The 25,582-nt window shown below is 51.8% G+C and overlaps 1 protein-coding gene across 1 annotated transcript in view; it reads left to right on the forward strand.

The window, feature by feature from the left end:
* Positions 1-8,784: 8,784 nt before the first annotated feature.
* Positions 8,785-25,582, forward strand: part of LOC125449015 (RING finger protein 212B-like) — an 85,771-nt gene continuing 68,973 nt past the window's right edge. Inside the window, exons 1-5 of the mRNA XM_059641782.1 lie at positions 8,785-8,809; positions 10,984-11,058; positions 18,203-18,318; positions 21,186-21,246; positions 22,214-22,242. Of these exons, the coding sequence (XP_059497765.1) occupies positions 11,002-11,058; positions 18,203-18,318; positions 21,186-21,246; positions 22,214-22,242 (263 nt within the window). The 5' untranslated portion in view covers positions 8,785-8,809; positions 10,984-11,001. The remainder of the gene's footprint in view (positions 8,810-10,983; positions 11,059-18,202; positions 18,319-21,185; positions 21,247-22,213; positions 22,243-25,582) is intronic.

The following is a 25,582-nucleotide window of genomic DNA, read 5'->3' on the forward strand; positions in this document are numbered from 1 at the left end:
GAGAGTAGCAGGTAGAGATAGAGAGAGTAGTAGGGAGAGAGAGTAGCAGGGTGAGACAGAGAGAGTAGCAGGGTGAGACAGAGAGAGTAGCAGCGAGAGAGAGAGTAGCAGGGAGAGATAGAGTAGCAGGTAGAGAGAGTCGCGGAGAGAGGGAGTATGAGGGATAGTAGCAGGGAGAGAGACAGTAGCGGTGAGAGAGAGTAGCAGGTGGAGAGAGAGAGAGAAGCAGGTGGAGAGAGAGAGAGAGAGAGTAGCAGGGAGAGATAGAGGGAGTAGCAGGGAGAGAGAGTAGCAGGGAGAGAGAGAGTAGGAGGGAGAGATAGAGAGAGTAGGAGGGAGAGATAGAGAGAGTAGCAGGGAGAGAGAGAGTAGCAGGGTGAGAGAGTGAGTAGCAGAGAGACAGAGTAGCAGGGAGAGAGAGATTAGCGGAGAGATAGAGTAGCAGGGAGAGAGAGTAGCAGGAGAGAGAGAGTAGCAGGGAGAGAGAGAGAGTAGCAGGGAGAGATAGAGTAGCAGGGAGAGAAAGTAGCAGGGAGAGATAGAGAGAGTAGCAGGGGGAGAGAGTAGCAGGATGAGACAGAGAGAGTAGCAGCGAGAGAGAGAGAGTAGCAGGGAGGTAGAGAGAGTAGCAGGTAGAGAGAGTCGCGGAGAGAGGGAGTATGAGGGATAGAGCGATTAGCGGAGAGAGTGAGTAGCAGAGAGAGTGAGTAGCAGGGAGAGTGAGTAGCAGGGTGAGAGAGAGAGAGTAGCAGGGAGAGATAGAGTTGCGGAGAGATAGAGAGAGTAGCAGGGTGAGAGAGAGTTGCGGAGAGATAGAGAGAGTAGCAGGGAGAGAGAGCAGCAGGGAGAGAGAGTAGCAGGGAGAGATGGCGAGAGTAGCAGGGAGAAAGAGAGTAGCAGGGAGTGAGAGTAGCAGGGAGAGATGGAGAGAGAAGTAGCAGAGAGAGTGAGTAGCAGGGAGAGAGTGAGTAGCAGGGAGTGAGAAATTAGCAGAGATATAGAGTAGCAGGGAGAGAGAGTAGCAGGGAGAGACAGAGAGAGTAGCAGGGAGAGAGTAGCAGGGAGAGAGTAGCAGGGAGAGAGAGCGAGTAGCAGGGACAGAGAGAGATTTGCAGAGAGATAGAGAGAGTAGCAGGGAGAGACAGAGAGAGTAGCAGGGAGAGATAGAGTAGCAGGTAGAGAGAGTCGCGGAGAGAGGGAGTATGAGGGATAGTAGCAGGGAGAGAGACAGTAGCGGTGAGAGAGAGTAGCAGGTGGAGAGAGAGAGAGAAGCAGGTGGAGAGAGAGAGAGAGAGAGTAGCAGGGAGAGATAGAGGGAGTAGCAGGGAGAGAGAGTAGCAGGGAGAGAGAGAGTAGGAGGGAGAGATAGAGAGAGTAGGAGGGAGAGATAGAGAGAGTAGCAGGGAGAGAGAGAGTAGCAGGGTGAGAGAGTGAGTAGCAGAGAGACAGAGTAGCAGGGAGAGAGAGATTAGCGGAGAGATAGAGTAGCAGGGAGAGAGAGTAGCAGGAGAGAGAGAGTAGCAGGGAGAGAGAGAGAGTAGCAGGGAGAGATAGAGTAGCAGGGAGAGAAAGTAGCAGGGAGAGATAGAGAGAGTAGCAGGGGGAGAGAGTAGCAGGATGAGACAGAGAGAGTAGCAGCGAGAGAGAGAGAGTAGCAGGGAGGTAGAGAGAGTAGCAGGTAGAGAGAGTCGCGGAGAGAGGGAGTATGAGGGATAGAGCGATTAGCGGAGAGAGTGAGTAGCAGAGAGAGTGAGTAGCAGGGAGAGTGAGTAGCAGGGTGAGAGAGAGAGAGTAGCAGGGAGAGATAGAGTTGCGGAGAGATAGAGAGAGTAGCAGGGTGAGAGAGAGTTGCGGAGAGATAGAGAGAGTAGCAGGGAGAGAGAGCAGCAGGGAGAGAGAGTAGCAGGGAGAGATGGCGAGAGTAGCAGGGAGAAAGAGAGTAGCAGGGAGTGAGAGTAGCAGGGAGAGATGGAGAGAGAAGTAGCAGAGAGAGTGAGTAGCAGGGAGAGAGTGAGTAGCAGGGAGTGAGAAATTAGCAGAGATATAGAGTAGCAGGGAGAGAGAGTAGCAGGGAGAGACAGAGAGAGTAGCAGGGAGAGAGTAGCAGGGAGAGAGTAGCAGGGAGAGAGTAGCAGGGAGAGAGAGCGAGTAGCAGGGACAGAGAGAGATTTGCAGAGAGATAGAGAGAGTAGCAGGGAGAGACAGAGAGAGTAGCAGGGAGAGAGAGTAGCAGGGAGAGAGAGTAGCAGGGAGAGAGAGAGAGTAGCAGGGAGAGAGAGAGAGTAGCAGGGAGAGAGAGCGAGTAGCAGGGAGAGAGAGAGCAGCAGGGTGAAAGAGCAGCAGGGAGAGAATGAGTAGCGCAGAGGGAGTAGCAGGGACAGAGAGAGGAGCAGGGGGAGATAGAGAGAGTAGCAGGGAGAGAGAGAGTAGCAGGGACAGAGAGTAGCGGAGAGAGAGGGAGTATCTGGGGGAGTGAGAGAGAGTAGCAGGGAGAGAGAGAGTGTAGCAGGGACAGAGCGAGTAGGAGGGAGAGATAGAGAGAGTAGCAGGGGGAGAGAGAGAGTAGCCAGGAGAGATAGAGAGAGTAGCAGGGAGTGAGTAGCAGGGAGAGAGACAGTAGCAGTGAGAGAGAGTAGCAGGTGGAGCGAGAGAGTAGCAGGGAGAGAGAGAGAGTCGGAGGGAGAGATAGAGAGAGTAGGAGGGAGAGATAGAGAGAGTAGCAGGGGGAGAGAGAGAGTAGCAGGGAGTGAGTAGCAGGGAGAGAGAGTAGCAGGGAGTGAGTAGCAGGGAGAGAGAGTAGCAGGGTGAGAGAGAGTAGCAGAGAGAGATAGAAGGAGTAGCAGGGAGAGAGAGTAGCAGGGAGAGGTAGAGATAGAGTAGCAGGGAGAGAGAGAGTAGCAGGGAGAGAGAGAGTAGCAGGGTGAGAGAGTAGCAGGGAGAGAGAGAGTAGCAGGGAGAGATAGAGCGAGTAGCGGGGAGAGAGAGTAGCAGGGAGAGATAGAGCGAGTAGCAGGGAGAGATGGAGAGAGTAGCAGGGAGAGATGGAGAGAGTAGCAGGGAGAGATGGAGAGAGTAGCAGGGAGAGTTGGAGAGAGTAGCAGGGAGAGAAAGAGAGAGTAGCTGGGAGAGAGAGGGAGTAGCAGGGAGAGAGAGTCGCAGGGAGAGAGAGAGTAGCGGAGGGAGAGATAGAGTAGCAGGGACAGAGACAGTAGCAGGGAGAGATAGAGTAGCAGGGTGAGAGAGAGTAACAGGGAGTGATAGAGAGAGTAGCAGGGAGAGATAGAGTAGCAGGTAGAGAGAGTCGCGGAGACAGGGAGTATGAGGGATAGAGAGAGTAGCGGAGAGAGAGTGAGTAGCAGGGAAAGAGTGAGTAGCAGGGAGAGAGTGAGTAGCAGGGAGAGTGAGTAGCAGGGAGAGAGAGTGAGTAGCGGAGAGAGAGGGAGTAGCAGGGAGAGAGAGAGAGTAGCAGGGAGAGAGAGAGAGTAGCAGGGAGAGATAGAGTAGCAGGGAGAGAGAGAGTAGCAGGGAGAGAGGGTAGCAGGGTGTGAGAGAGTAGCAGGGAGAGAGAGTCGCGGAGAGACGGAGTATGAGGGAGAGAGAGTAGCAGGGAGAGTAAGTAGCAGGGAGAGAGTTAGTAGCAGGGAGAGTGACTAGCAGGGAGAGAGAGTGAGTAGCAGGGAGACAGAGTAGCAGGGAGAGAGAGAGAGTTGCGGAGAGATAGAGTAGCAGGGAGAGAGTAGCCGGGCGAGAGAGAGTAGCAGGGAGAGATAGAGAGAGAGAGTAGCAGGGGGAGAGAGATTAGTGGAGAGAGAGAGTAGCAGTGAGAGAGAGAGTAGCAGGGAGAGATAGAGTAGCAGGGAGAGATAGAGAGAGTAACAGGGAGAGAGAGTAGCAGGGAGATGGAGAGTAGCAGGGTGAGACAGAGAGTAGCAGGGAGAGAGAGAGAGTAGCAGGTAGAGAGAGTTGCGGAGACAGGGAGTATGAGGGACAGAGAGAGTAACGGGGAGAGAGAGAGAGTAACGGGGAGAGAGAGAGAGTAGCAGGGAGAGAGAGATTAGCAGGGAGAGAGTGAGTAGCAGGGAGAGATAGAGTAGCTGGGAGAGAGAGAGGGAGTATCAGGGAGAGACGGAGTATCAGGGAGAGAGAGAGTATCAGGGAGATGGAGAGTATCAGGGAGAGATGGTAGCAGGGTGAGAGAGAGAGTAGCAGGGAGAGAGAGAGAGTATCAGCGAGAGAGAGAGTAGCAGGGAGAGAGAGATTAGCGGAGAGAGAGTAGCAGGGAGAGAGTGTAGCAGGGTGAGAGAGAGAGTATCAGGGAGAGAGAGAGTAGCAGGGAGAGAGAGTCGCGGAGACAGGGAGTATGAGGGATAGAGAGAGTAGCAGAGAGTGAGAGTAGCAGGGAGAGTGAGAGTAGCAGGGAGAGAGTGAGAGTAGCAGGGAGAGAGTGAGAGTAGCAGGGAGAGAGTGAGTAGCAGGGAGAGAGTGAGTAGCAGGGAGAGATAGAGTAGCTGGGAGAGAGAGAGGGAGTATCAGGGAGAGAGGGAGTATCAGGGAGATGGAGAGTATCAGGGAGAGATGGTAGCAGGGAGAGAGAGAGTAGCAGGGAGAGAGAGAGAGTATCAGCGAGAGAGAGAGTAGCAGGGAGAGAGAGATTAGTGGAGAGAGAGAGTAGCAGGGAGAGAGTAGCCGGGAGATGGAGAGTAGCAGGGTGAGACAGAGAGTAGCAGGGAGAGAGAGAGAGAGTAGCAGGTAGAGAGAGTTGCGGAGACAGGGAGTATGAGGGACAGAGAGAGTAACGGGGAGAGAGAGAGAGTAGCAGGGAGAGAGAGAGTAGCAGGGAGAGAGGGAGTATCAGGGAGAGAGGGAGTATCAGGGAGAGAGGGAGTATCAGGGAGATGGAGAGTATCAGGGAGAGAGAGTAGCAGGGTGAGAGAGAGAGTAGCAGGGTGAGACAGAGAGTAGCAGGGAGAGAGAGAGAGTAGCAGCGAGAGAGAGAGTAGCAGGGAGAGAGAGAGTATCAGCGAGAGAGTAGCAGGGAGAGATAGATAGAGTAGCAGGGAGAGAGTGTAGCAGGGTGAGAGAGAGAATATCAGGGAGAGAGAGAGTAGCAGGGAGAGAGAGTTGCGGAGACAGGGAGTATGAGGGATAGAGAGAGTAGCAGGGAGAGAGTGAGTAGCAGGGAGAGAGTGAGTAGCAGGGAGAGTGAGTAGCAGGGAGAGAGAGAGTGATTTGAGGAGAGATAGAGAGAGTAACAGGGAGAGAGAGAGAGAGTAGCAGGGCGAGAGAGATTAGTGGGGAGAGAGAGAGTAGCAGGGAGACAGAGAGTAGCAGGGAGCAGAGATAGAGTAGCAGGGAGAGAGAGAGTAGCAGGGAGAGAGAGAGGGAGTATGAGGGAGAGAGAGAGTAGCAGGGTGAGAGAGACAGTAGCAGGGAGAGAGAGAGACAGTAGCAGGGAGAGAGAGAGACAGTAGCAGGGAGAGAGAGAGACAGTAGCAGGGAGAGAGGGTAGCAGGGTGAGAGAGAGTAGCAGGGAGAGAGAGTCATGGAGAGAGGGAGTATGAGGGAGAGAGAGTGTAGCAGGGAGAGATAGAGAGAGTAGCAGGGGGAGAGAGAGTAGCGGAGAGAGAGAGTAGCAGGGAGAGATAGAGTAGCAGGGAGAGAGAGAGAGTAGCAGCGAGAGAGAGAGTAGCAGGGAGAGAGAGTAGCAGGGAGAGATAGATAGAGTAGCAGGGAGAGAGTGTAGCAGGGTGAGAGAGAGAGTATCAGGGAGAGAGAGTCGCGGAGACAGGGAGTATGAGGGATAGAGTGAGTAGCAGAGAGAGTGAGTAGCAGGGAGAGAGTGAGTAGCAGGGAGAGAGTGAGTAGCAGGGAGAGATAGAGTATCAGGGAGAGATAGAGAGAGTAGCTGGGAGAGAGAGAGGGAGTATCAGGGAGAAAGGGAGTATCAGGGAGAGAGAGAGTATCAGGGAGAGATGGTAGCAGGGAGAGAGAGAGTAGCAGGGAGAGAGAGAGAGATTAGCGGAGAGAGAGTAGCAGGGAGAGAGTAGCCGGGCGAGAGAGAGTAGCAGGGAGAGATAGAGAGAGAGGGTAGCAGGGAGAGAGAGATTAGTGGAGAGAGAGAGTAGCAGGGAGAGAGAGAGTAGCAGGGAGAGAGAGAGAGTTGCGGAGAGATAGAGTAGCAGGGAGAGAGTAGCCGGGCGAGAGAGAGTAGCAGGGAGAGAGAGAGAGTAGCAGGGTGAGACAGAGAGTAGCAGGGAGAGAGAGAGAGTAGCAGCGAGAGAGAGAGTAGCAGGGAGAGAGAGATTAGCGGAGAGAGAGTAGCAGGGAGAGATAGATAGAGTAGCAGGGAGAGAGTGTAGCAGGGTGAGAGAGAGAGTATCAGGGAGAGAGAGAGTAGCAGGGAGAGAGAGTTGCGGAGACAGGGAGTATGTGGGAGAGAGTGAGTAGCAGGGAGAGAGTGTGTAGCAGGGAGAGTGAGTAGCAGGGAGAGAGAGAGTGATTTGAGGAGAGATACGGAGAGTAACAGGGAGAGAGAGAGAGAGTAGCAGGGCGAGAGAGATTAGTGGGGAGAGAGAGAGTAGCAGGGAGAGATAGAGAGAGTAGCAGGGAGACAGAGAGTAGCAGGGAGGGAGAGATAGAGTAGCAGGGAGAGAGAGAGGGAGTATGAGGGAGAGAGAGAGTAGCAGGGAGAGATAGAGAGAGTAGCAGGGGGAGAGAGAGTAGCGGAGAGAGAGAGTAGCAGGGAGACAGAGAGAGTAGCAGGGAGACAGAGAGAGTAGCAGGGAGAGGGAGAGTAGCAGGGAGAGATAGAGAGTGTAGCAGGGTGAGAGAGAGTAGCAGAGAGAAAGAGTAGCCGGGAGAGAGAGTCACGGAGAGAGGGAGTATGAGGGAGAGAGAGAGTAGCAGGGAGAGAGAGGAGCAGGGTGAGAGAGAGAGAGGGTAGCAGGGTGAGAGAGAGTAGCAGAGAGAAAGAGTAGCAGGGAGAGTCGCGGAGAGAAAGAGTAGCAGGGAGAGTCGCGGAGAGAGAGAGTAGCAGGGAGAGAGAGTAGCAGGGTGAGAGAGAGAGTAGCAGGGAGAGAGAGAGTAGCAGGGTGAGAGCGAGTAGCAGGGAGAGAGAGTAGCAGGGTGAGAGAGAGTAGCAGAGAGAAAGAGTAGCCGGGAGAGAGAGTCACGGAGAGAGGGAGTATGAGGGAGAGAGAGAATAGCAGGGAGAGAGAGTAGCAGGGAGAGAGAGCAGGGTGAGAGAGAGAGAGGGTAGCAGGGTGAGAGAGAGTAGCAGAGAGAAAGAGTAGCAGGGAGAGTCGCGGAGAGAAAGAGTAGCAGGGAGAGTCGCGGAGAGAGGGAGTATGAGGGAGAGATAGAGTAGCAGGGAGAGAGAGTAGCAGGGAGAGAGAGTAGCAGGGTGAGAGAGAGAGTAGCAGGGAGAGAGAGAGTAGCAGGGTGAGAGCGAGTAGCAGGGAGAGAGAGTAGCAGGGAGAGAGAGTAGCAGGGTGAGAGAGAGAGTAGCAGGGAGAGAGAGAGTAGCAGGGTGAGAGCGAGTAGCAGGGAGAGAGAGTCGCGGAGAGAGGGAGTTTGAGGGAGAGAGTGTAGCAGGGAGAGATAGAGAGTAGCAGGGAGAGATAGAGAGTGTAGCAGGGAGAAAGTAGCAGGGTGAGAGAGAGTAGCAGAGAGAAAGAGTAGCAGGGAGAGAGAGTCGCAGAGAGAGGGAGTATGAGGGAGAGATAGAGTAGCAGGGTGAGAGAGAGAGTAACGGAGAGAGAGAGTAGCAGAGAGCGAGTAGCAGGGTGAGAGAGCGAGTAGCAGGGAGAGAGAGAGTAGGAGGGAGAGAGGGTAGCAGGGAGAGATAGAGTAGGAAGGAGAGATAGAGAATGTAGCAGAGGGAGATATAGAGAGTAGCAGGGGAGAGAGAGTAGCGGAGAGAGAGAGTAGCAGGGAGAGATAGTGGGAGTAGCAGGGTGAGAGAGAGAGTAGCGGGGAGAGAGAGAGGGAGTGTCACGGAGAGAGAGCGAGTATCAGGGAGAGAGCGAGTATCAGGGAGAGAGCGAGTATCAGGAAGAGAGCGAGTATCAGGGAGAGAGCAAGTAGCAGGCAGAGATAGAGTAGCAGGGAGAGAGAGTAACAGGGAGAGATAGAGTAGCAGGGAGAGATAGAGAGAGTAGCAGGGAGAGAGAGGGAGTAGCAGGGAGAGATAGAGAGAGTAGCGGGGAGAGAGGGAGTAGCGGGGAGAGAGAGGGAGTAGCTGGGAGAGAGAGGGAGTAGCAAGGAGAGTGAGAGAGTAGCAGGGAGAGCTGGACTGCAGCTTCAAAACCCCAACAATTCTGGCTCCTGAGAAACTAAAACTAAGAGTCCTAGTTCTGTGGAAGCTTACCCCACCCGTTCAGGCTGCTCCTATTGTTGCTCCATTTAAAAAAGAAAGCCCAAGGCCTCCCAAAATGTTTATTTTATTGGCTTAGCAGAAGACTGCCCAATACCTCTGTCACAAGCGTTCTTCATTTAAAATGAACAGGACAAAATGCACCTCTTAAAGCCATAGCATCATCACATCATCTGCAGCCCGCTCCTGTCCGACAGGGAGACCTCCTGGGTGTTTAAAAGCGTGGGAAGCTTGTTTTCAAAGTAGCGCACTAACAAGTCATGCTCCGGTGTCTGACCGATCGGTACGGCCCGGGGACAGAATGCAGCCGTTGGCGATGAATGGTTTCATGTGTGTGTGTCTCTCTCTCTCCCCGCATCCCTCTCCCTTTTCTTTTCAACAGATAAATGCAGCATCTGCGGAATGGCCTGCAAACACTTGGCACTGACAGACAATGTAAGAGACGACCAACTGATCTCCGTTACTCCTGCTCGATTTTGGGGGCGGGGGGAACCAGGAGTGTGGAACAGAGGACTTGGGGTGGGAGGGGACCTGATGTCTGGTTGGTGAAATTATGGAACACCTATGAGCACAAAGGGTGTGAGAGATTAGGAGATTCTCAGTGCCAGCCCTTATCAGCTATTAATTTTGAATGTAATGTTGATGGATTTTTGTTCCTCTCACTTCAAAGGGGATACTGTCCAAAGGCAGAAATATAAAGTTGGAATGCAGTTGCTCCCTTGAAAAGATTGAGAAGGATGTTGCTGGAGTCGGACGGTTTAAACTACAGGGAGAGGCTGAATAGGCTGGTGCTATTTTCCCTGGAGCGTCGGAGGCTGAGGGGCGACCTTCTAGAAGTTTATAAAATCGTGAGGGTCATGGATAGGATGAATAGACAACGTCCTTTCCCCCAGGGTAGGGGGGACCCCAAAGCTAGAGGGGCATAGGTTTAAGGTGAGAGGGGAAATACTTAAAAGGGACCTGAGGGGCAAGTTTTTCACACAGAGGGTGGTGCGTGTATGGAACGAGTTGCCAGGGGAAGTGGTAGGGGCTGATACAATTACAACATTTAAAATGTATTTGAATGGCTACATGAATAGGAAACATTTGGAGGGATAGAACATAGAACAGTACAGCACAGAACAGGCCCACCATTGATCCTCATGTATGCACCCTCAAATTTCTGTGACCATATACATGTCCAGCAGTCTCTTAAATGTCCCCAATGACCTTGCTTCCACAACTGCAGCTGGCAATGCATTCCATGCTCTCACAACTCTTCTGTGTAAAGAACCTGCCTCTGACATCCCCTCTATACTTTTCTCCAACCAGCTTAAAACTATGACCCCTTGTGTTAGCCATTTCTGCCCTGGGAAATAGTCTCTGGCTATCAACTCTGTCTATGCCTCTCATTATCTTGTATACCTCAATTAGGTCCCCTCTCCTCCTCCTTTTCTCCAATGAAAAAAGTCCGAGCTCAGTCAACCTCTCTTCATAAGATAAGCCCAGGCAGCATCCTGGTAAACCTCCTCTGAACCCTCTCCAAAGCATCCACATCTTTCCTATAATAGGGCGACCAGAACTGGACGCAGTATTCCAAGTGCGGTCTAACCAAAGTTTTATAGAGCTGCAACAAGATCTCACGACTCTTAAACTCAATCCCCCTGTTAATGAAAGCCAAAACACCATATGCTTTCTTAACAACCCTGTCCACTTGGGTGGCCATTTTAAGGGATCTATGTATCTGCATGCCAAGATCCCTCTGTTCCTCCACACTGCCAAGAATCCTATCCTTAATCCTGTACTCAGCTTTCAAATTCGACCTTCCAAAATGCATCACCTCGCATTTATCCAGGTTGAACTCCATCTGCTACCACTCAGCCCATCTCTGCATCCTGTCAATGTCCCGCTGCAGCCTACAACAGCCCTCTACACTGTCAATGACACCTCCAACCTTTGTGTCGTCTGCAAACTTGCTGACCCATCCTTCAATCCCCTCATCCAAGCCATTAATAAAAATTACAAACAGTAGAGGCCCAAGGACAGAGCCCTGTGGAACACCACTCACCACTGACTTCCAGGCAGAATATTTTCCTTCGACTACCACTCGCTGCCTTCTGTTGGCCAGCCAATTCTGTATCCAGACAGCTAAGCTCCCCTGTATCCCATTCCTCCTGACCTTCTGAATGAGCCTACCATGGGGAACCTTATCAAATGCCTTACTGAAGTCCATATACACCACATCCACAGCTCAACCCTCAACAACTTTTCTAGTAGCGTGTATGGAACGAATTGCCAGGGGAAGTGGTAGGGGCTGATACAATTACAACATTTAAAATGTATTTGAATGGCTACATGAATAGGGAACATTTGGAGGGATATGGGCTAAATGCTGGCAAATGAGATTGTTTGATTTAGGATGTCTGGGTTGGCACAGATGACCAAAAGCTTTGTTTCCTTCCTGTACATCTCTGTGTCTGTATGACCTCTGTACGTGTGGGTGAGGTATGGTGTCTGCAGGGCCATGGACAGCTCCAGCCCCACCCCACACAAGACAGTGGCACATTTTCTAGACAAGGAGGCAGTAAGGGCAGCTCAACGCGGGACTCGGAGTTCATCCTCTCTTTCAGATTGCAGATCACGAGAAAATGTACTTCAAAAAGCCGTCCGAGATCTGCCGCAAATACCTGGAGCACATCGCGCAGGTCAGTGTCACTTCCAGAAGGACTAATGTGGAGAAAATCTCTTACTGTTGTTGCACGGTTAACCACTTTTTTTTACATAGAATACCTGTGATGTGGAAACAGGCCCTTTGGCCCAACAAGTTCACACCCTTGGAGCATCCCACCCAGACCCATCTGGTATAACCCACTTAAGATACTCATCTCTGAACACTGGGCAATTTAGCATGGTCAGGCCACCTAACCTGCACACCTTTGGACTGTGAGAGGAAACCAGAGAAGCTGGAGGGAACCCTCGCAGACACTGGGAGAACGTGCAGACTCCACACACAGTCGCCCAAGGATTTTGCGAGAACCCGTTAGAGACGGGGACAGCAGGAGTAATGGTGAATTTAAACGGATGTGTCTGATTTCTGTAATCAAGTCCTTATTGTATGAGAGGAGGAAGAGTTTTCCCAAAATAAATGGAGCTGGATTTTGGAAGGACTGTGAGCAAAACTGCAGGCCTACCTGCTTAATATCTTTCACAGGGATCATGGTTGAGGTTAATCTGATAGTGGGGCGATGACCTAGTGTTATTATCGGCAGACTGTTAATCCAGAGAACCAGATAAAGTTCTGGGGACCCATGTATGAATCCCACCGCAGCAGATGGTAGAATTTGCAGTCAATAACTATCTGGAATTAGGAATCTAATGATGATCATGAATCCATCATCGATTGTTGTGGGGAGAAAAACCCATGTGGCTCACTAATGTCCCTTGGGGAAGGAATCTGCCATCCTTACCTGGTCTGGACTACATGTTACTCCAGACCCACAGCAATGTAGTTGACTCTTAACTGCCCTGGGGGCAATTAGGGATGGGCAATAAATGCAGCCTGGCTAACGACACCCTCATCCTGTGAAAGAGTAAAGGATCAGCATGGTTTTGTGATAGTAAGTTCATGTCTCACCAGTTGATTTTAGTACTTTAGTACGAGTGGCACCATGTGGTTAGCATTGCCGCCTCACAGTGTTAGGGACCCAGATTTGATTCCACCCTCAGCTGACTGCGTGGAGTTTTCCTAGTACCCCCCACCCCTGCACCACCCCACCATATTTGCATGCATTCCCATTGTGCTCCGGTTTCCTCCCACAGTCCAAAAGATGTGTGTGCGCAGGTTAGTGTGGGCTAGCCATGGGAAATGCAGGGTTACAAGGATTGCATATGGTAATGTGGTTCTGGCCGTGGCTCATTGGCCTTGGAGCATGAATCTTGCCTTGGGCAGCACGGTGGCTCAGCGGTTAGCACTGCAGCCGCACAGCGCCAGGGACCCAGGTTTGATACCAGCCTCGGGCGATTGTCTGTGTGGAGGTTGCACATTCTCCCCATGTCTGCGTGGGTTTCCTCCAGATGCTCCTGTTTCCTCCCACAGTCCAAAGATCTGCAGGCTAGGTGGATCGGCCATGCTAAATTGCCCGTAGTGTTCAGGGGTGTGTGGGTTACAGGGGAATGGGTCTGGGTGGGATGTGGATAGTCGGGGATTCAGTGATGGTAACACAGTTGAATATGAAGGGTGGTGGTTAGATTGCCTCTTACTGGTGATGGTCACAGCCTGGCATTTGTGTGACACACATGTCATTTGCCACTTGTCAGCCCAGGCCTGGATATTGTCCAGATCTTGTTGCATTTGAACTTGGACTGCTTCAGTATGTGAGGAGTCGCGAATGGTGCTGAACACGCTGCAGTCATAGCGACCATCCCCATTCCTGACCTTCTGGTGGAGGGAAGGTCAATGATGAAGCAGCTGAAGGTGGTTGGGCCTAGGACACTACTCTGAGGAACTCCTACAGAGATGTCCTGGAGCTGAGATGATTAACCTCCCAACAACCATGGCCAACATCCCATGTGTCGGGTGTGATTTCAGCCACAGGAGAGTTTCCACTTTGATATACATTGATTCCGGTTTTTCTATGACTCCTTGATGCCACGCTCAGTCGAATGCAGGTTTTATGTCAAGGGCTGTGATAATGGGAACTGCAGATGCTGGAGAATCCAAGATAACAAAGTGTGGAGGCTGGATGAACACAGCGGGCCAAGCAGCATCTCAGGAGCACAAAAGCTGACGTTTCAGGCCTCGACCTTTCATCAGGGTCTAGGCCCGAAACATCAGCTTTTGTGCTCCTGAGATGCTGCTCGGCCTGCTGTGTTCATCCAGCTCCACGCTTTGTTACCTTGATGTCAAGGGCTGTCACTTTCACCTCTCCTCTGGAATTCAGCTCTTTTGTCCATGTTTGAACCAAAGCTGTAATGAAGTCAGGAGCTGAGTGGCCCCGGCAGAACCCAAACTGGGCGTCACTGAGCAGGAGCTGAGTGATAGCCCTGTTACTGACACCTTCCATCACTGTACTGACGGCCGAGAGGAGACCGATGGGGCAGTAATTGGCCGGGTTGGATTTGTCCTGCTTTTTGAGTACAGGGCATACTTGGGCAATTTCCACATTGTCGGGTAGATCCCAGTGTTGTAACTGAACGGGAACAGTTTGGCTAAGGGAGCAGCAAGCTGTGGAGCACAAGTCTTCAGTACTATTGCTGGAATGTTGTCAGGGCCCGTAACCTTTGCAGTATCCAGTGTCTCCACTTGCTTTTTGATATCATGTGGCGCGAATGGAATTGGCTAAAGACTGGTATCTGTGACAGTGGGGACCACTGGAGGAGGCCGAGATGGATCGTGCATTCAGCCCTCCTGGCTGATGATCGCTGCAAATGCTTCAGCCTTATCTTTTGCTCTGATGTGCTGGGCCCTTCCATCATTGACGACGGGGATGTTTGTGGAGCCTCCTCCTCCAGTGAGTTGTTTAATTGCCCCTCACCATTCACAGCCGGATGTGGCAGGACTGCAGAGCTTAGATCTGATCCGTTGGTTGTGGGATTGCTCAGCTCTGTCTATCACTTGCTGCTTTCACTGCTGGTGTGTGAATAGTCCTGTTTGGTGGCTTCACCAGGTTAATACCTCACCTTCAGGTATGGCTGCTGCTGCTCCTGGCATGTCCTCCTGCACTCTCCATTCGACCAGGGTTAATCCCCTGGCTTGATGGTAATGGTTGAGTGGGGGATATGCCGGGCTGTGAGGTTGTGCCGGAGTACAATCCTGCTGCTGTTGATGGCCCAAAGCGCCTCCTGGAATCCCAGTCTTGAGTTGCCAGATCTGCGTGAAGCCTGTCGAGCTTCTCTTCTCAAGTGTTGCTGGGGCTGCTCCCATCCAGGCAAGTGGGGAGTATTCCGTCACACTCCTGACTTGTGCCTTGTCAGAGCTGGGATGGGGGGAGCCAGGAGGCAAGTGACTCGCTGCAGGATTCCCAGCCTCTGACCTGCTCCTGTAGCCATGACTGGACTAGTATCTCCCAAAATGATGATTTCGGCAGGAATAGAAGATTGTTTGTGGGTGATGAGTTGTAACGAGTCGTGTGCCACAGGGATCCATGTTGGTGCCTCAACATTTGACAATTGATACAGAGGATTTGAATGAATGGTTTATTTGCGCAGTTTACTGATGACACAAAGATGGCTGTGAAAGTCATCAGAGATAATGGGAACTGCAGATGCTGGAGAATCCAAGATAACAAAGTGTGAAGCTGGATGAACACAGCAGGCCAAGCAGCATCTTAGGAGCACAAAAGCTGACGTTTCGGGCCTAAACCCTTCATCAGAAGAAGGGGGATGGGGAGAGGGAACTGGAATAAATAGGGAGAGAGGGGGAGGCGGACCGAAGATGGAGAGAAAAGAAGATAGGTGGAGAGGAAAGTATAGGTGGGGAGGTAGGGAGGGAATAGGTCAGTCCAGGGAAGACGGACAGGTCAAGGAGGTGGGATGAGGTTAGTAGGTAGGAGATGGAGGTGCGGCTTGGGGTGGGAGGAAGGGATGGGTGAGAGGAAGAACAGGTTAGGGAGGCAGAGACAGGCTGGACTGGTTTTGGGATGCAGTGGGTGGAGGGGAAGAGCTGGGCTGATTGTGTGGTGCAGTGGGGGGAGGGGACGAACTGGGCTGGTTTTGGGATGCGGTGGGGGAAGGGGAGATTTTGAAGCCGGTGAAGTCCACGTTGATACCATTGGGCTGAAGGGTTCCCAAGCGGAATATGAGTTGCTGTTCCTGCAACCTTCGGGTGGCATCATTGTGGCACTGCAGGAGGCCCATGATGGACATGTCGTCTAAAGAATGGGAGGGGGAGTGGAAATGGTTCGCGACTGGGAGGTACAGTTGTTTATTGTGAACCGAGCGGAAGTGTTCTGCAAAGCGGTCCCCAAGTCTCCGCTTGGTTGTGAAAGTAAGTTGTGAGGAGTATGTAAGGGAGTGTAAAGGGATTTGGTGGGTTACACGATTGGACAGTGACCTGCTTGTGTGGATTATGGTGTAGGAAAATGTGAAATCGCTCTTTTTCGTAGCAAAGTAAAACAAAGAAACATCTGATCTAAATGGTGAAAGAATACAGAGCTTTGAGAGCAGAGAAATCTGGATGTCCTAGTGCGTTGAATCACAAAAGGGTAGTATGTGGCTGCCATAAATAGTTAGAAAAGCTGATAGCTTCTCACTGTTTAGTCGTCATCGGCAGTCCATCACAGCCGAGGATGTGACTCTCTTCCACCCTCGGGTGAGTCTGTAGGTGGCTGTATGGACCCGTTTGGCTACTGCAGGCTCTGAATTGGGGCAGGAAGGGATGGGTGGGGCACTGTGGGGCTCCTTTGGCTGTTTTCCCCTGGCTTCTGCTTTCACCTCATGGAGAATCTCGAGGTGCTCGATGCCTTCCCAGATGCTGCTCCTCCACGTCGGACCGTCTTGGGCCAGGGATTCCCGGGTGTCGTTGGGAATGCTGCAGTGGGAACAGAATGTAAAAGGAGCTAGGTCGTGCTTAAGATATTCAGGGCACCTGCAAGACCACAAACCTTCTGGCACATTATGTGTTGGTTGCCTTATTTACAGAAGGTTGTGAAAGTTTTGGGGTCTGTTCAGAGAAAGTTTGCCAACTGTTTTATCGGGAAATGCTGGGCTCATGTCTGCTGGAGTTTAGAAGAGTCAGAGGCGACTGGGTTGAAACGCAAGATCCTGAGAGATCTTGACGTGTCGCACATTAAAGGCTGTATCCACCTGGGGGAGAGTTTAGAACCAGGCCACGGTTTAAAAAAATCAGGCTTCACCCTTTAAAATGGAAACAAGATGAAACTTTTCGCACAGAGGGTGTAGAGTCTACGGAACAATCTTCCCCAAAAGGCAGCGGAAGCAAAGCCCATCAGTGTCCCTGGGTCAAATTCCTGGAATTTCCTCCCTCGCGGGGTCTGCCCACAGCACGTGGACTGCAGCAGTTCAAGAAGGCAGCTCACCCCCACCTTCTCAAGGAGGGCAATTAGGGACGGGGCGATAAATGCTGGACCCAGTCAGCGAGCCCCACATCCCTAGAGTGACTAAAACAAAAGTCCCTGAATATTTTTAAGGCACGACCGAAAGGTTGTCAGGGTAGGCGGGAATGTGAAATAGTCAGATCGGCCATGATCTTATTGAATGGGCTCAAGGGGCTGAATAGCCTACTCCTGTTTCAGTTTTGTACATCCAGTGCAGCTCTTCTGTCCTCAGGCGGAGCATTGAATACAGGAGTTGGGACGTCTTACTGCAGCTGTAAAGGTGTTGATGAGGCCACATTTGGTGTACTGCGTGCAGTTCTGGTTATCTTACTAAAGAAAGAGCATGATGAAACTAGAAAGAGTGCAGAAACTGGGATGCTCGCTAGACTGGAAGGTTTGAGTTATTGAGGAGAGGTTGGGTAGACTGGGACATCTCTTTCCTGGACCATTGGAAACTGAGGGGTAACATTACAGAGGTTTATAAAATCATGAGAGAGGCACAGATGAGGAAGATAGCTGACAGCTCTTCCCCCCATGGTAGGTAAGTCTAAAACTAGAGGGCATAGGTTTAAGGTGAGAGGGGAGAGATACAAAAGAGGCAGTTGTTTCCTATGGAGGATGATGAGTGCCTGGAATGGGCTGCCAGAGGTAGTAGTGGAGGGGAGTAGTTTTGTAATTTAAGAAACATTTGGTCGGGGACATGGATGGGATAGGTATGGAGGGACATGGACCAAATGCAGATAGACGGGACTGGTTTAAATTGTGAAAACTGGGCGGCCTGGACAAGTTTGGCCAAAGGGCCTGTTTCCATGTGGTAGGTCTCTATGAATGAGTGGGCTGGTCTTGCTGTGAAAACGTTGAACCCAGCATGGGTCTGGAAAGTCGTAAAGTGGTCACTGTGGGAAGTTCCTGAAACCTCCGTTGACTTTTCTTGGTGCACTGACGGAGGAGAAGGATGTTGAGACACAGAGTTGGAGTGCAGCAGGGAGCTAGTGGGCAGCCCTCCGACTGGTGGCGGGAGGCGTTGCTCTGTGGTAGTCAGCTCATGGCTGGAGAGAACGCACGCCCTGGCAGTGCAGCCTCTGCCATACCCTATGGGCCAGCCTCCATCTGCCGTCTTCCTCACCAGCTGAGCTTGCCACAACTCTCTGGCTGTCCCTCTGACCTGATCACTTGGCCTTTTGGGGAAGGAGGGAGGGGGTGTCAAACCAGTGGGCTGCACTGGAAAGTGGCCATCCAACCTTTGGTCTCCCCAGTGTAGGAAAGGTCTATATCTAAATTAATCTAGTCCCATTTGCCAGCACTTGGCTCATATCTCTCTAAATCCTTCCTATCTATGTACCCATCCGGATGCCTTTTAAAGATTGTACCTGTACCAGCCTCTACCGCCTCCCTCTGGCAGCTCATTCCATCCACGCACCACCCACTGCGTGAAAAAGTTGCCCATCGCATCTGTTTTATACCTTTGCTGGTTATGTTGCTATGAAGCTGTTGAATCCACATTCGGAAACACCTCCCTTGCCGCTTGGTTTCCGAGGGTTACCCTGATGAGCTACAACCACTGTCCAATGTGCTATGGTGATTTAAAGGAGCCGATCGGGGCTATGAGTACACAGCAGCTGTTACAGCCTCAGAGCTGGTGACTCTCAATGCTGCTGAGGTGATAACCCCCCCCCTCCCCCACCGCTCCCTGAAACCAGGGACCCCAGATTATCTGCCCCTGGGGACTGTGCTGTGCGTAAGATCTTGGATGTAAGCTATCTACTTTCTGACGCGTCTCGTTGCTCCTTCGTAGGTGACAAGGTTCCAGAGGAAGCAGACTGAGCTACTCCTTTCCTTCTACAAGCACAAGATTTCTAAAATGGAGGCTGCCCTGCAGGAGGCGCAGTGCAAAATAAGATTGCAAGAGAAGTAAGTGTGAGCATCTCCATCAGCCAGATTTAACGCACCTCCACGTTCAATCCTTGTGCAGCACATCATGTCAATATCGCTGATAAGAGGGGCATGTTTGCCAAAAGGTTTCACCTTGCTGTGAGTTTGCTCGTAGGGACCTGTCTTCTGCAAACAAAAGGAATCTGTCCAACCCTTCCACCCACAGTCCAAAGATGTGCAGGCTAGGTGGATCGGCCATGCTAAATTGCCCGTAGTGTTCAGGGGTGTGTGGGGATTATAGGCGATGGGTCTGGGTGGGATGCTCCAAGGGGCGGTGTGGGCTTGTTGGGCCGATGGGCCTGTTCCCACACTGTAGGGAATCTAATCTAATCTAATGATCCGGGAGCTGGGGGAGCCATCTGCTCCCTGTTGGTTACTCCATAGCGATGTGTCGGCCAGTCAGAGTGGATTTTTCCAACCAATCAGCGCCTTTTTTTCCTGTCATGTGAATTGTTGTAACTGTTTGAAAATTGGCATTCCTGTGTTTTAGCTCCACTGAAGTCCAAATGAAAACCGTCCACAACAGGTCTCTCTCGTCTTTAGTGTAAGATTCCTGTGATTCAATGCTCTCACTTGTTTGAATATTCCTCCAATTTAATACTTGCCCTGCTAGCTTTTATCAGTATTCCTGCGGAGACGAACAAACACATCGCCTGTGTTTTAGTGGATGCTGGTTGTGCAGTGAACTTGTGGCTGCTGGGTGCTGGACTGACCTTTATCAACTGGTATCTGCGGACTGTATTCCCTCGCGAGGAGCGCATTGTTGTGCAGAAATCTGTAGCGTGCACACCCAGCCACAGGAACATAAACACCTGGACTAAATCATATGGCCTATCAAGCCTGCGCTGCCTCTCAGTACGATCCTGGCTGATCCTGGGGACTCAGCTCCAGTTTCCCACTCTCTGCCCACATCCCTCGGTTACCCAAGAGGCCAGATACCTTTTGATCCTGGTGTCCAAAGTACTCGACGATGGAGCGTGCACAACCCCAGGGGGAGAGAATTGCAACCATTTTAAATCGTCTGAGGGAAGAGAGACACCTTATCCTTGAGACAGTGAGCCCCCATAACCAGGGAACTCTGTCCCTCTCTGTGCCCTACCCTGTTCAGACCCTTCAGAGTCTGGAATATCTCCGTGAGGTCGCCTCACATGGTGATCAACTCGATTTGATCTTATTGTTGTCACGTACCACAGTACAGTGAAAAGGTTTGTTTCGCTTGCAGTGCAGGCAGATCATAACTTACAAGGACATACAGATCATTGTGTGATTGAACAGAGCGAGGCATACAAAAGAGTGAGGCTGCACAGGACGTGAACAAAAACAGGATCAACATCAGATTTGAAATTTGAGAGGCCCATTCAGAAGTCTAATAACAGAAGTATGTGCATTTAGGCTTTTGTACCTTTGGCCTGATGGAAGAAGTTGGAAGAGATTATGACTGGGGTGGGAGGGGTCTTTTATGATGTTGGCTGCCTTTCTGAGACATAGAGAAGTGTAGATGGAGTCCGTGGATGGGAGGTTGGCTTGTGTGATGGATTGGGCTGTGTTTACAACTTTCTGCAGTCCTACACAAACAAGTTGCCGTACCGAACTGTGGTAGGATGCTCTCTGTGGTGCATCTGTAAAAGTTGGTGTGGGTCCTCATGGACGCAGCCTTCTGAGGATCTGCAGGCATTACTGAGCCCTCTTCGCCGTTGCTTCTACGTGGCTAGTCCAGGACAGGTTGTTGGTTAGCCCAGGTGACATCGGCCCCTTTATCAAACCTGGGGGATTACTGGCTGTGGTGTCTTCCCAACCTGAGAAGGCAAGTTGGGGGTGGGGTTGCAGGAACAGCTGGATCAGGCAGAGAGCCCTTGGGGAGTCGGGCCTTGCCCCTACTGTGGTGTGGTCAGGGGAATCGTGATGTCAAGCTTCTCCTCCCAGTGAGCCTGCACCTGAGCAGTGGGGCAGCATGGCACAGCGTGGGCCGCACACACACCTTAAGGGGCCTCATTGAGGCTCCGTACAAGAGGATTGAGACATCAGGCACTTGCTGCCTGGTGGTGGTGGTGGGGGGGGGGGGTGGTTGCAGGGTGAGGTGCGACTTCAGTCTCCCAAGGGATGGGGTTCACTGCCACCTAGCACCCAACCCCACAGTGCCATGACTGTACTGCGATCTGAAGGCAGCCCACCTCAATCGACAAGGTGAGGCACGGTGGCTCAGTGGTTAGCACTGCTGCTTCTTGGGACCTGGGTTCCGATCCACCCTTGGGCGACCACCTGTGCAAAGTTTGAACATTCCCCCCTTCCCTGTGTCTGTGTGGGTTTCCTCCAGATGCTCTGGCTTCCTCCCACAGTCCAAAGACATGCGGTTTAAGGTGGATTGGCCGTGCTAAACTGCCCGTGGTGCCCAGTGCGGGCTTAGGTGGGTTAGCCATGGGAAATGCAGGGATAAGGATAAGGGCATAGGGTCAGGGTGGGATGTTCTTCAGAGGGTTGGTGTGACCCGATGGGCCAAAGGACCTAACTCCACATGGTAGGGATTCAGAGGCAGCATGACTGTGGTAGGAGCACCACCATCACCAGCCAGCTCCCTGCCAGGTCACACTCCATCGGGGAGCTCCTTCACTCCCTCGGGTAACGAAACCGGGAGACTCCCCCTCAGCCTAAAACCCGCCGCACTCTGGGTGAACACAGGCCACAGTGGCTCAGCATGGCTCGATAGAAACTAAGGATGGACGGCAAATACCAGCCTGCGATTGGAGCTGGCCCAAACAAGCCCAGATTCCTGTGAAAGTATAATGGAGATTGAACAGGATGAGGGTTTTAACAATTTTCTGTTTACACCCCCACTTCCCCCACTGCAGGGAGACGGCAGCGCTGAAGGGTCAAGTGGACAACATGAAAAAGCTGCTCACCATGGCGAAGGTGAGACCCCTGAGCTGACTGAGGCCTCTGATCAGAGGCTGGGGGGGGGCAATCACCCCTGTGCTGATGATTACCCAATGTTAACTCCCTCCCTCCCCAGTCTAGCCTTTTCTTCCCCCACAATCTCCCCCTTCCTCAACTCCCCAGTCTCCCCTCTGCTCTCCCTCCGTCACTCACCATCCCTTCCGCTCTCCCTCGCCCTCACCGCCCCCTCTGCTCTCTCTCTGTCTCTCACTGTCCCCTCTGCTCCTCCTCGCCCTCGCTGTCCCCTCTGCTCTCTCTCAGTCACTCGCTGCCCCCTCTGCTCTCTCTCCGTCACTCACCGTCCCCTCTGCTCTCTCTCCGTCACTCACCGTCCCCTCTGCTCTCTCTCCGTCACTCGCTTCCCATCTGCTCTCTCTCCGTCACTCGCTGTCCCGTCTGCTCTTTCTCCGTCACTCGCCGTCCCCCCTGCTCTCTCTCCGTCACTCGCCGTCCCCCCTGCTCTCTCTCCATCACTCGCCGTCCCCCCTGCTCTCTCTCCGTTGCTCGCCGCCCCCCCTGCTGTCTCTCCGTCGCTCGCCGCCCCGTCTGCTCTCTCTCCGTCACTCGCCGTCCCGTCTGCTCTCTCTCCGTCACTCACCGCCCCCCCCCGCTCTCTCTCCGTCACTCGCCGTCCTGTCTCCTCTCTCTCCGTCCCCCCTGCTCTCTCTCCGTCACTCGCCGTCCCCCCTGCTCTCTCTCCATCACTTGCCATCCCATCTGCTCTCTCTCCGTCACTCGCTGTCCCCTCTTTGCTCTTGCACCATTGCTGCCCTCTAAGCTTGCTTCCTTCCATTGTCACTTTGTCTGTATCCTACCTTCTGATCCTCACTTGTCTTCTGCTTTCTCTCACTTACCTAATTCCCCTGTTCATTTAGTTAAAGCTATGTTTGGTCACTTGCAGTATTCATCATATCAAAAGAGCGTTTGTTTCTGTTTGCTGCAGATACCTACTCATGACCTCCAGCTTCGAAGGTCAGTATTTTGTATTTCAGCTCCAAGTGTTTCAGTATGAGCTGATTTAGATGCTCATTCTTCCTCCAGCATTGTTGGAGATTCTGTCCTCCCTTTTGCTGCTCTATGTTGAAGCAAGTGAACTCGCCACTAACCTTTCCCTGTTTCTTTTCTCTGAGACGGGGAGGAGCTTTAACATTGGAACAAGCATTTACTGGTCAGACATTGACTTTCTCTGTCTCTCTCTCTCTCTCTCTCTCTCTCTCTCTCTGTCTCTCTCTCTCTGTCTCTCCCTCTCTGTCTGTCTGTCTCTCTCTCTCTCTCTCCTTCTCTCTCTCTCTCTCTCTCTCTCTCTGTCTCTCTCTCTCCCTCCCTGTCTCTGTCTGTCTGTCTCTCTCTCTCTCTCTCTGTCTCTCTCTCTCTGTCTCTCTCTCTCTCTGTCTCTCTCTCTCTGTCTCTCCCTCTCTCCCTCTCTGTCTGTCTCTCTCTCTCTCTCCTTCTCTCTCTCTCTCTCTCTGTCTCTCTCTCTCCCTCTCTCCCTCCCTGTCTCTGTCTGTCTGTCTCTCTCTGTCTCTCTCTCTGTGTCTGTCTCTCTCTTTCTTTTTCTCTTGGTCACATCCCATTAGTCACCACCCCCGAACAAACCAGTACCTGTTGTCATTGACTTACAATAAAGCAATGGCCACAGTTTTAAAATTCTGTGCTTTGTTTTCAGATTCCTCCGGGTCCTCATTTCTTCCGACCCCTGTAATCTCCTCTGACAATTCTGTAATCTCTTCCACTTCTGGCTTTGCGTGTCTTCGGCTTAATCCCAAATTTGTTACGGTGCAGCAGGAAACCTCTTGCTGTCTGAATGAGCGTGTCACTAAGTCTCGTTCTCCCTCTTTCTGTCAGTAACCATGCACCTTGATCCTCTTCAAAGAAACAGTCTAAACAACCTTTCAGAGCCTTGATTGAACCTGCTTTCCTCAACACTCTCTGACCCTGTGTTCCAGAACTACTCACTGCATGTCAAAGATTCTCCATCTGCCACTTCTGCTTCTTCTACCAGTGGTTATTATTAATTGATGTCCTCGATCCTCTCTCAAGTGGGAGCAGTTTCTCCACTTCACTGGAACCATTTAGGATGCCTTGGGTAACAGTATAAAGTTGCCAGAGCAGCAGAGGACTTCCTTCTCATTAGACAGTCACGACTGATGGTGAATAAACCTGAGGGTCACCATGCCTCAAGTGAGAGGACAGGTTAAGAAGTTTAAGAGTCCTTCACAATAACCTCAAACCATGCTGGAGCTGAGCCCACGCTGTTGGCATCGCAAACCATCCATCCAGCTTCTGACAGTTCCAACCCCACTTCCATATTCCGTAGACTCAGTAATTCTTCCTCTTGGTATTAGTTTGAGTCACTGATGTCCACACAGATATCTACACAGAGTTTCCTGCAGAATTTGGATCAATCATGATCAACAGAATAGGTTAATGACATTGTACTTAAGAGCTACTTAAATTCACTCTGCACTACATGACCCTTTGTGAGATTGTGAGGCTTGATATAAGAGTAAATTCATATCTCTATTAGCTCCCATTGCTTGTTAAGCTAGGTCAGCTGGACCGGTTCACAGAATCATAAAATCCCTACAGTGTGAGCGCAGGCCATTTGGCCCATCAAGTTCACACCAACCCTCCAAAGTGCATCCTACCCAGACCTAACCCACCCCCCCACCCTTATCCTGTACCGGTTAGACACACACTGTACCGGTTAGACACTCATTAGATTCACACTGGTTAGCTCCTCTCGGGATCACAAGGTGTGGAGCTGGATGAACACAGCAGGCCAAGCAGCATCAGAGGAGCAGGAAAGCTGACGTTTCGGGACTCGACCCTTCTTCAGGAATGGGGGAGGGGAAGGGGGCTCTGAAATAAAGAGGGAGAGAGGGGGAGGCGGATAGAAGATGGATAGGGGAGAAGATAGGTGGAGAGGAGAGAGAGACAGGTCAAAGAGGCGGGGATGGAGCCAGTAAAGGTGAGTGTAGGTGGGGAGGTAGGGAGGGCATAGGTCTGTCCAGGGAGGACGGACGGGTCAAGGGGGCAGGATGAGGTTAGTAGGTAGGAGATGGGGGTGGGGCGTGAAGTTGGAGGAGGGGATAGGTGGAACGAAGGGCAGGTTAGGGAGGCGAGGACAAGTTGGGCTGGTTTTGGGATGCGGCGGGGGGAGGGGAGATTTTGAAGCTGGTGAAGTCCACATTGATGCCATTGGGCTGCAGGGTTCCCAAGCGGAATATGAGATGCTGTTCCTGCAACTTCCGGGTGGCATCGTTGTGGCACTGCAGGAGGCCCAGATGGACATGTCGTCTGAGGAATGGGAGGGGGAGTGGAAATGGTTTGCAACTGGGAGGTGCAGTTGTTTATTGCGAACCGAGCAGAGGTGTTCTGCAAAGCGGTCCCAAGCCTCTGCCTGGTTTCCCCAATGTAGAGGAAGCCACACCGGGTACAGTGGATGCAGTATACCACATTGGCAGATGTGTCGGTGATCCTCTAGGGATCAGTCCTTTGTGTGCTGGCGATTGGAAATTGTCTTGTAGTGCCTTTGTGGGTGGCACGGCGGCTCAGTAGATAGTGCTGCTGCCTCACAGCACCAGAGACCCAGGTTCGATTCCAGCCTTGGGTGACTGCCTGTTTGTGTGGAGTTTGCATATTCTCCCCGTGTCTGCGAGGGTTTCCTCCCACAGTCTAAAGATGTGCAGGTTAGGGTGGATTGGCCGTGCTAAATCGCCCATAGTGTCCAGGGATATGCCTGCTCAGTAGGCTAGCCATGGGAAATGCAGGGTTACAGGATAAGGGTGGGGGAGTGGGTTAGGTCTGGGTAGGATGCACTTTGGAGGGTTGGTGTGAACTTGATGGGCCAAATGGCCTGCGCTCACACTGTAGGGATTTTATGATTCTGTGAAGTGTAAGCTAACCCTTTCAGCTACGAACTGTATTGCTCAACAATGTGGACTCAAACATGTCCAATTGCTTCACCAATGACTGTCTCTCCAAAACATGGTGCTGCATTTTCCCTGCAGTGTCCGAGGCTGAGAGGTGGCTTTATAGAGGTTTATAAAATCATGAGGGGCATGGATTGGGTGAATAGTCAAAAGCCTTTCACTCCAGGGTAGAAGAGTCCAAAACTAGAGGGTATAGGTTTAAGATGAGAGGGGAAAGATTTAAAAGGGACCTGAGGGGCAACTTTTTCACAAAAGGGTGGTGCGTGTATGAAATGAGCTGCCAGAGGAAGTGCTAGAAAGGCATCTGTATAGATATATGAATAGGAAAGGTTCAGACGGATCTGAGCCAAATGCTGGCAGATGTGACTAGATTAGTT

Source organism: Stegostoma tigrinum, chromosome 43 (genome assembly GCF_030684315.1).
Source record: "Stegostoma tigrinum isolate sSteTig4 chromosome 43, sSteTig4.hap1, whole genome shotgun sequence".
Taxonomy (NCBI): Eukaryota; Metazoa; Chordata; class Chondrichthyes; order Orectolobiformes; family Stegostomatidae; genus Stegostoma; species Stegostoma tigrinum.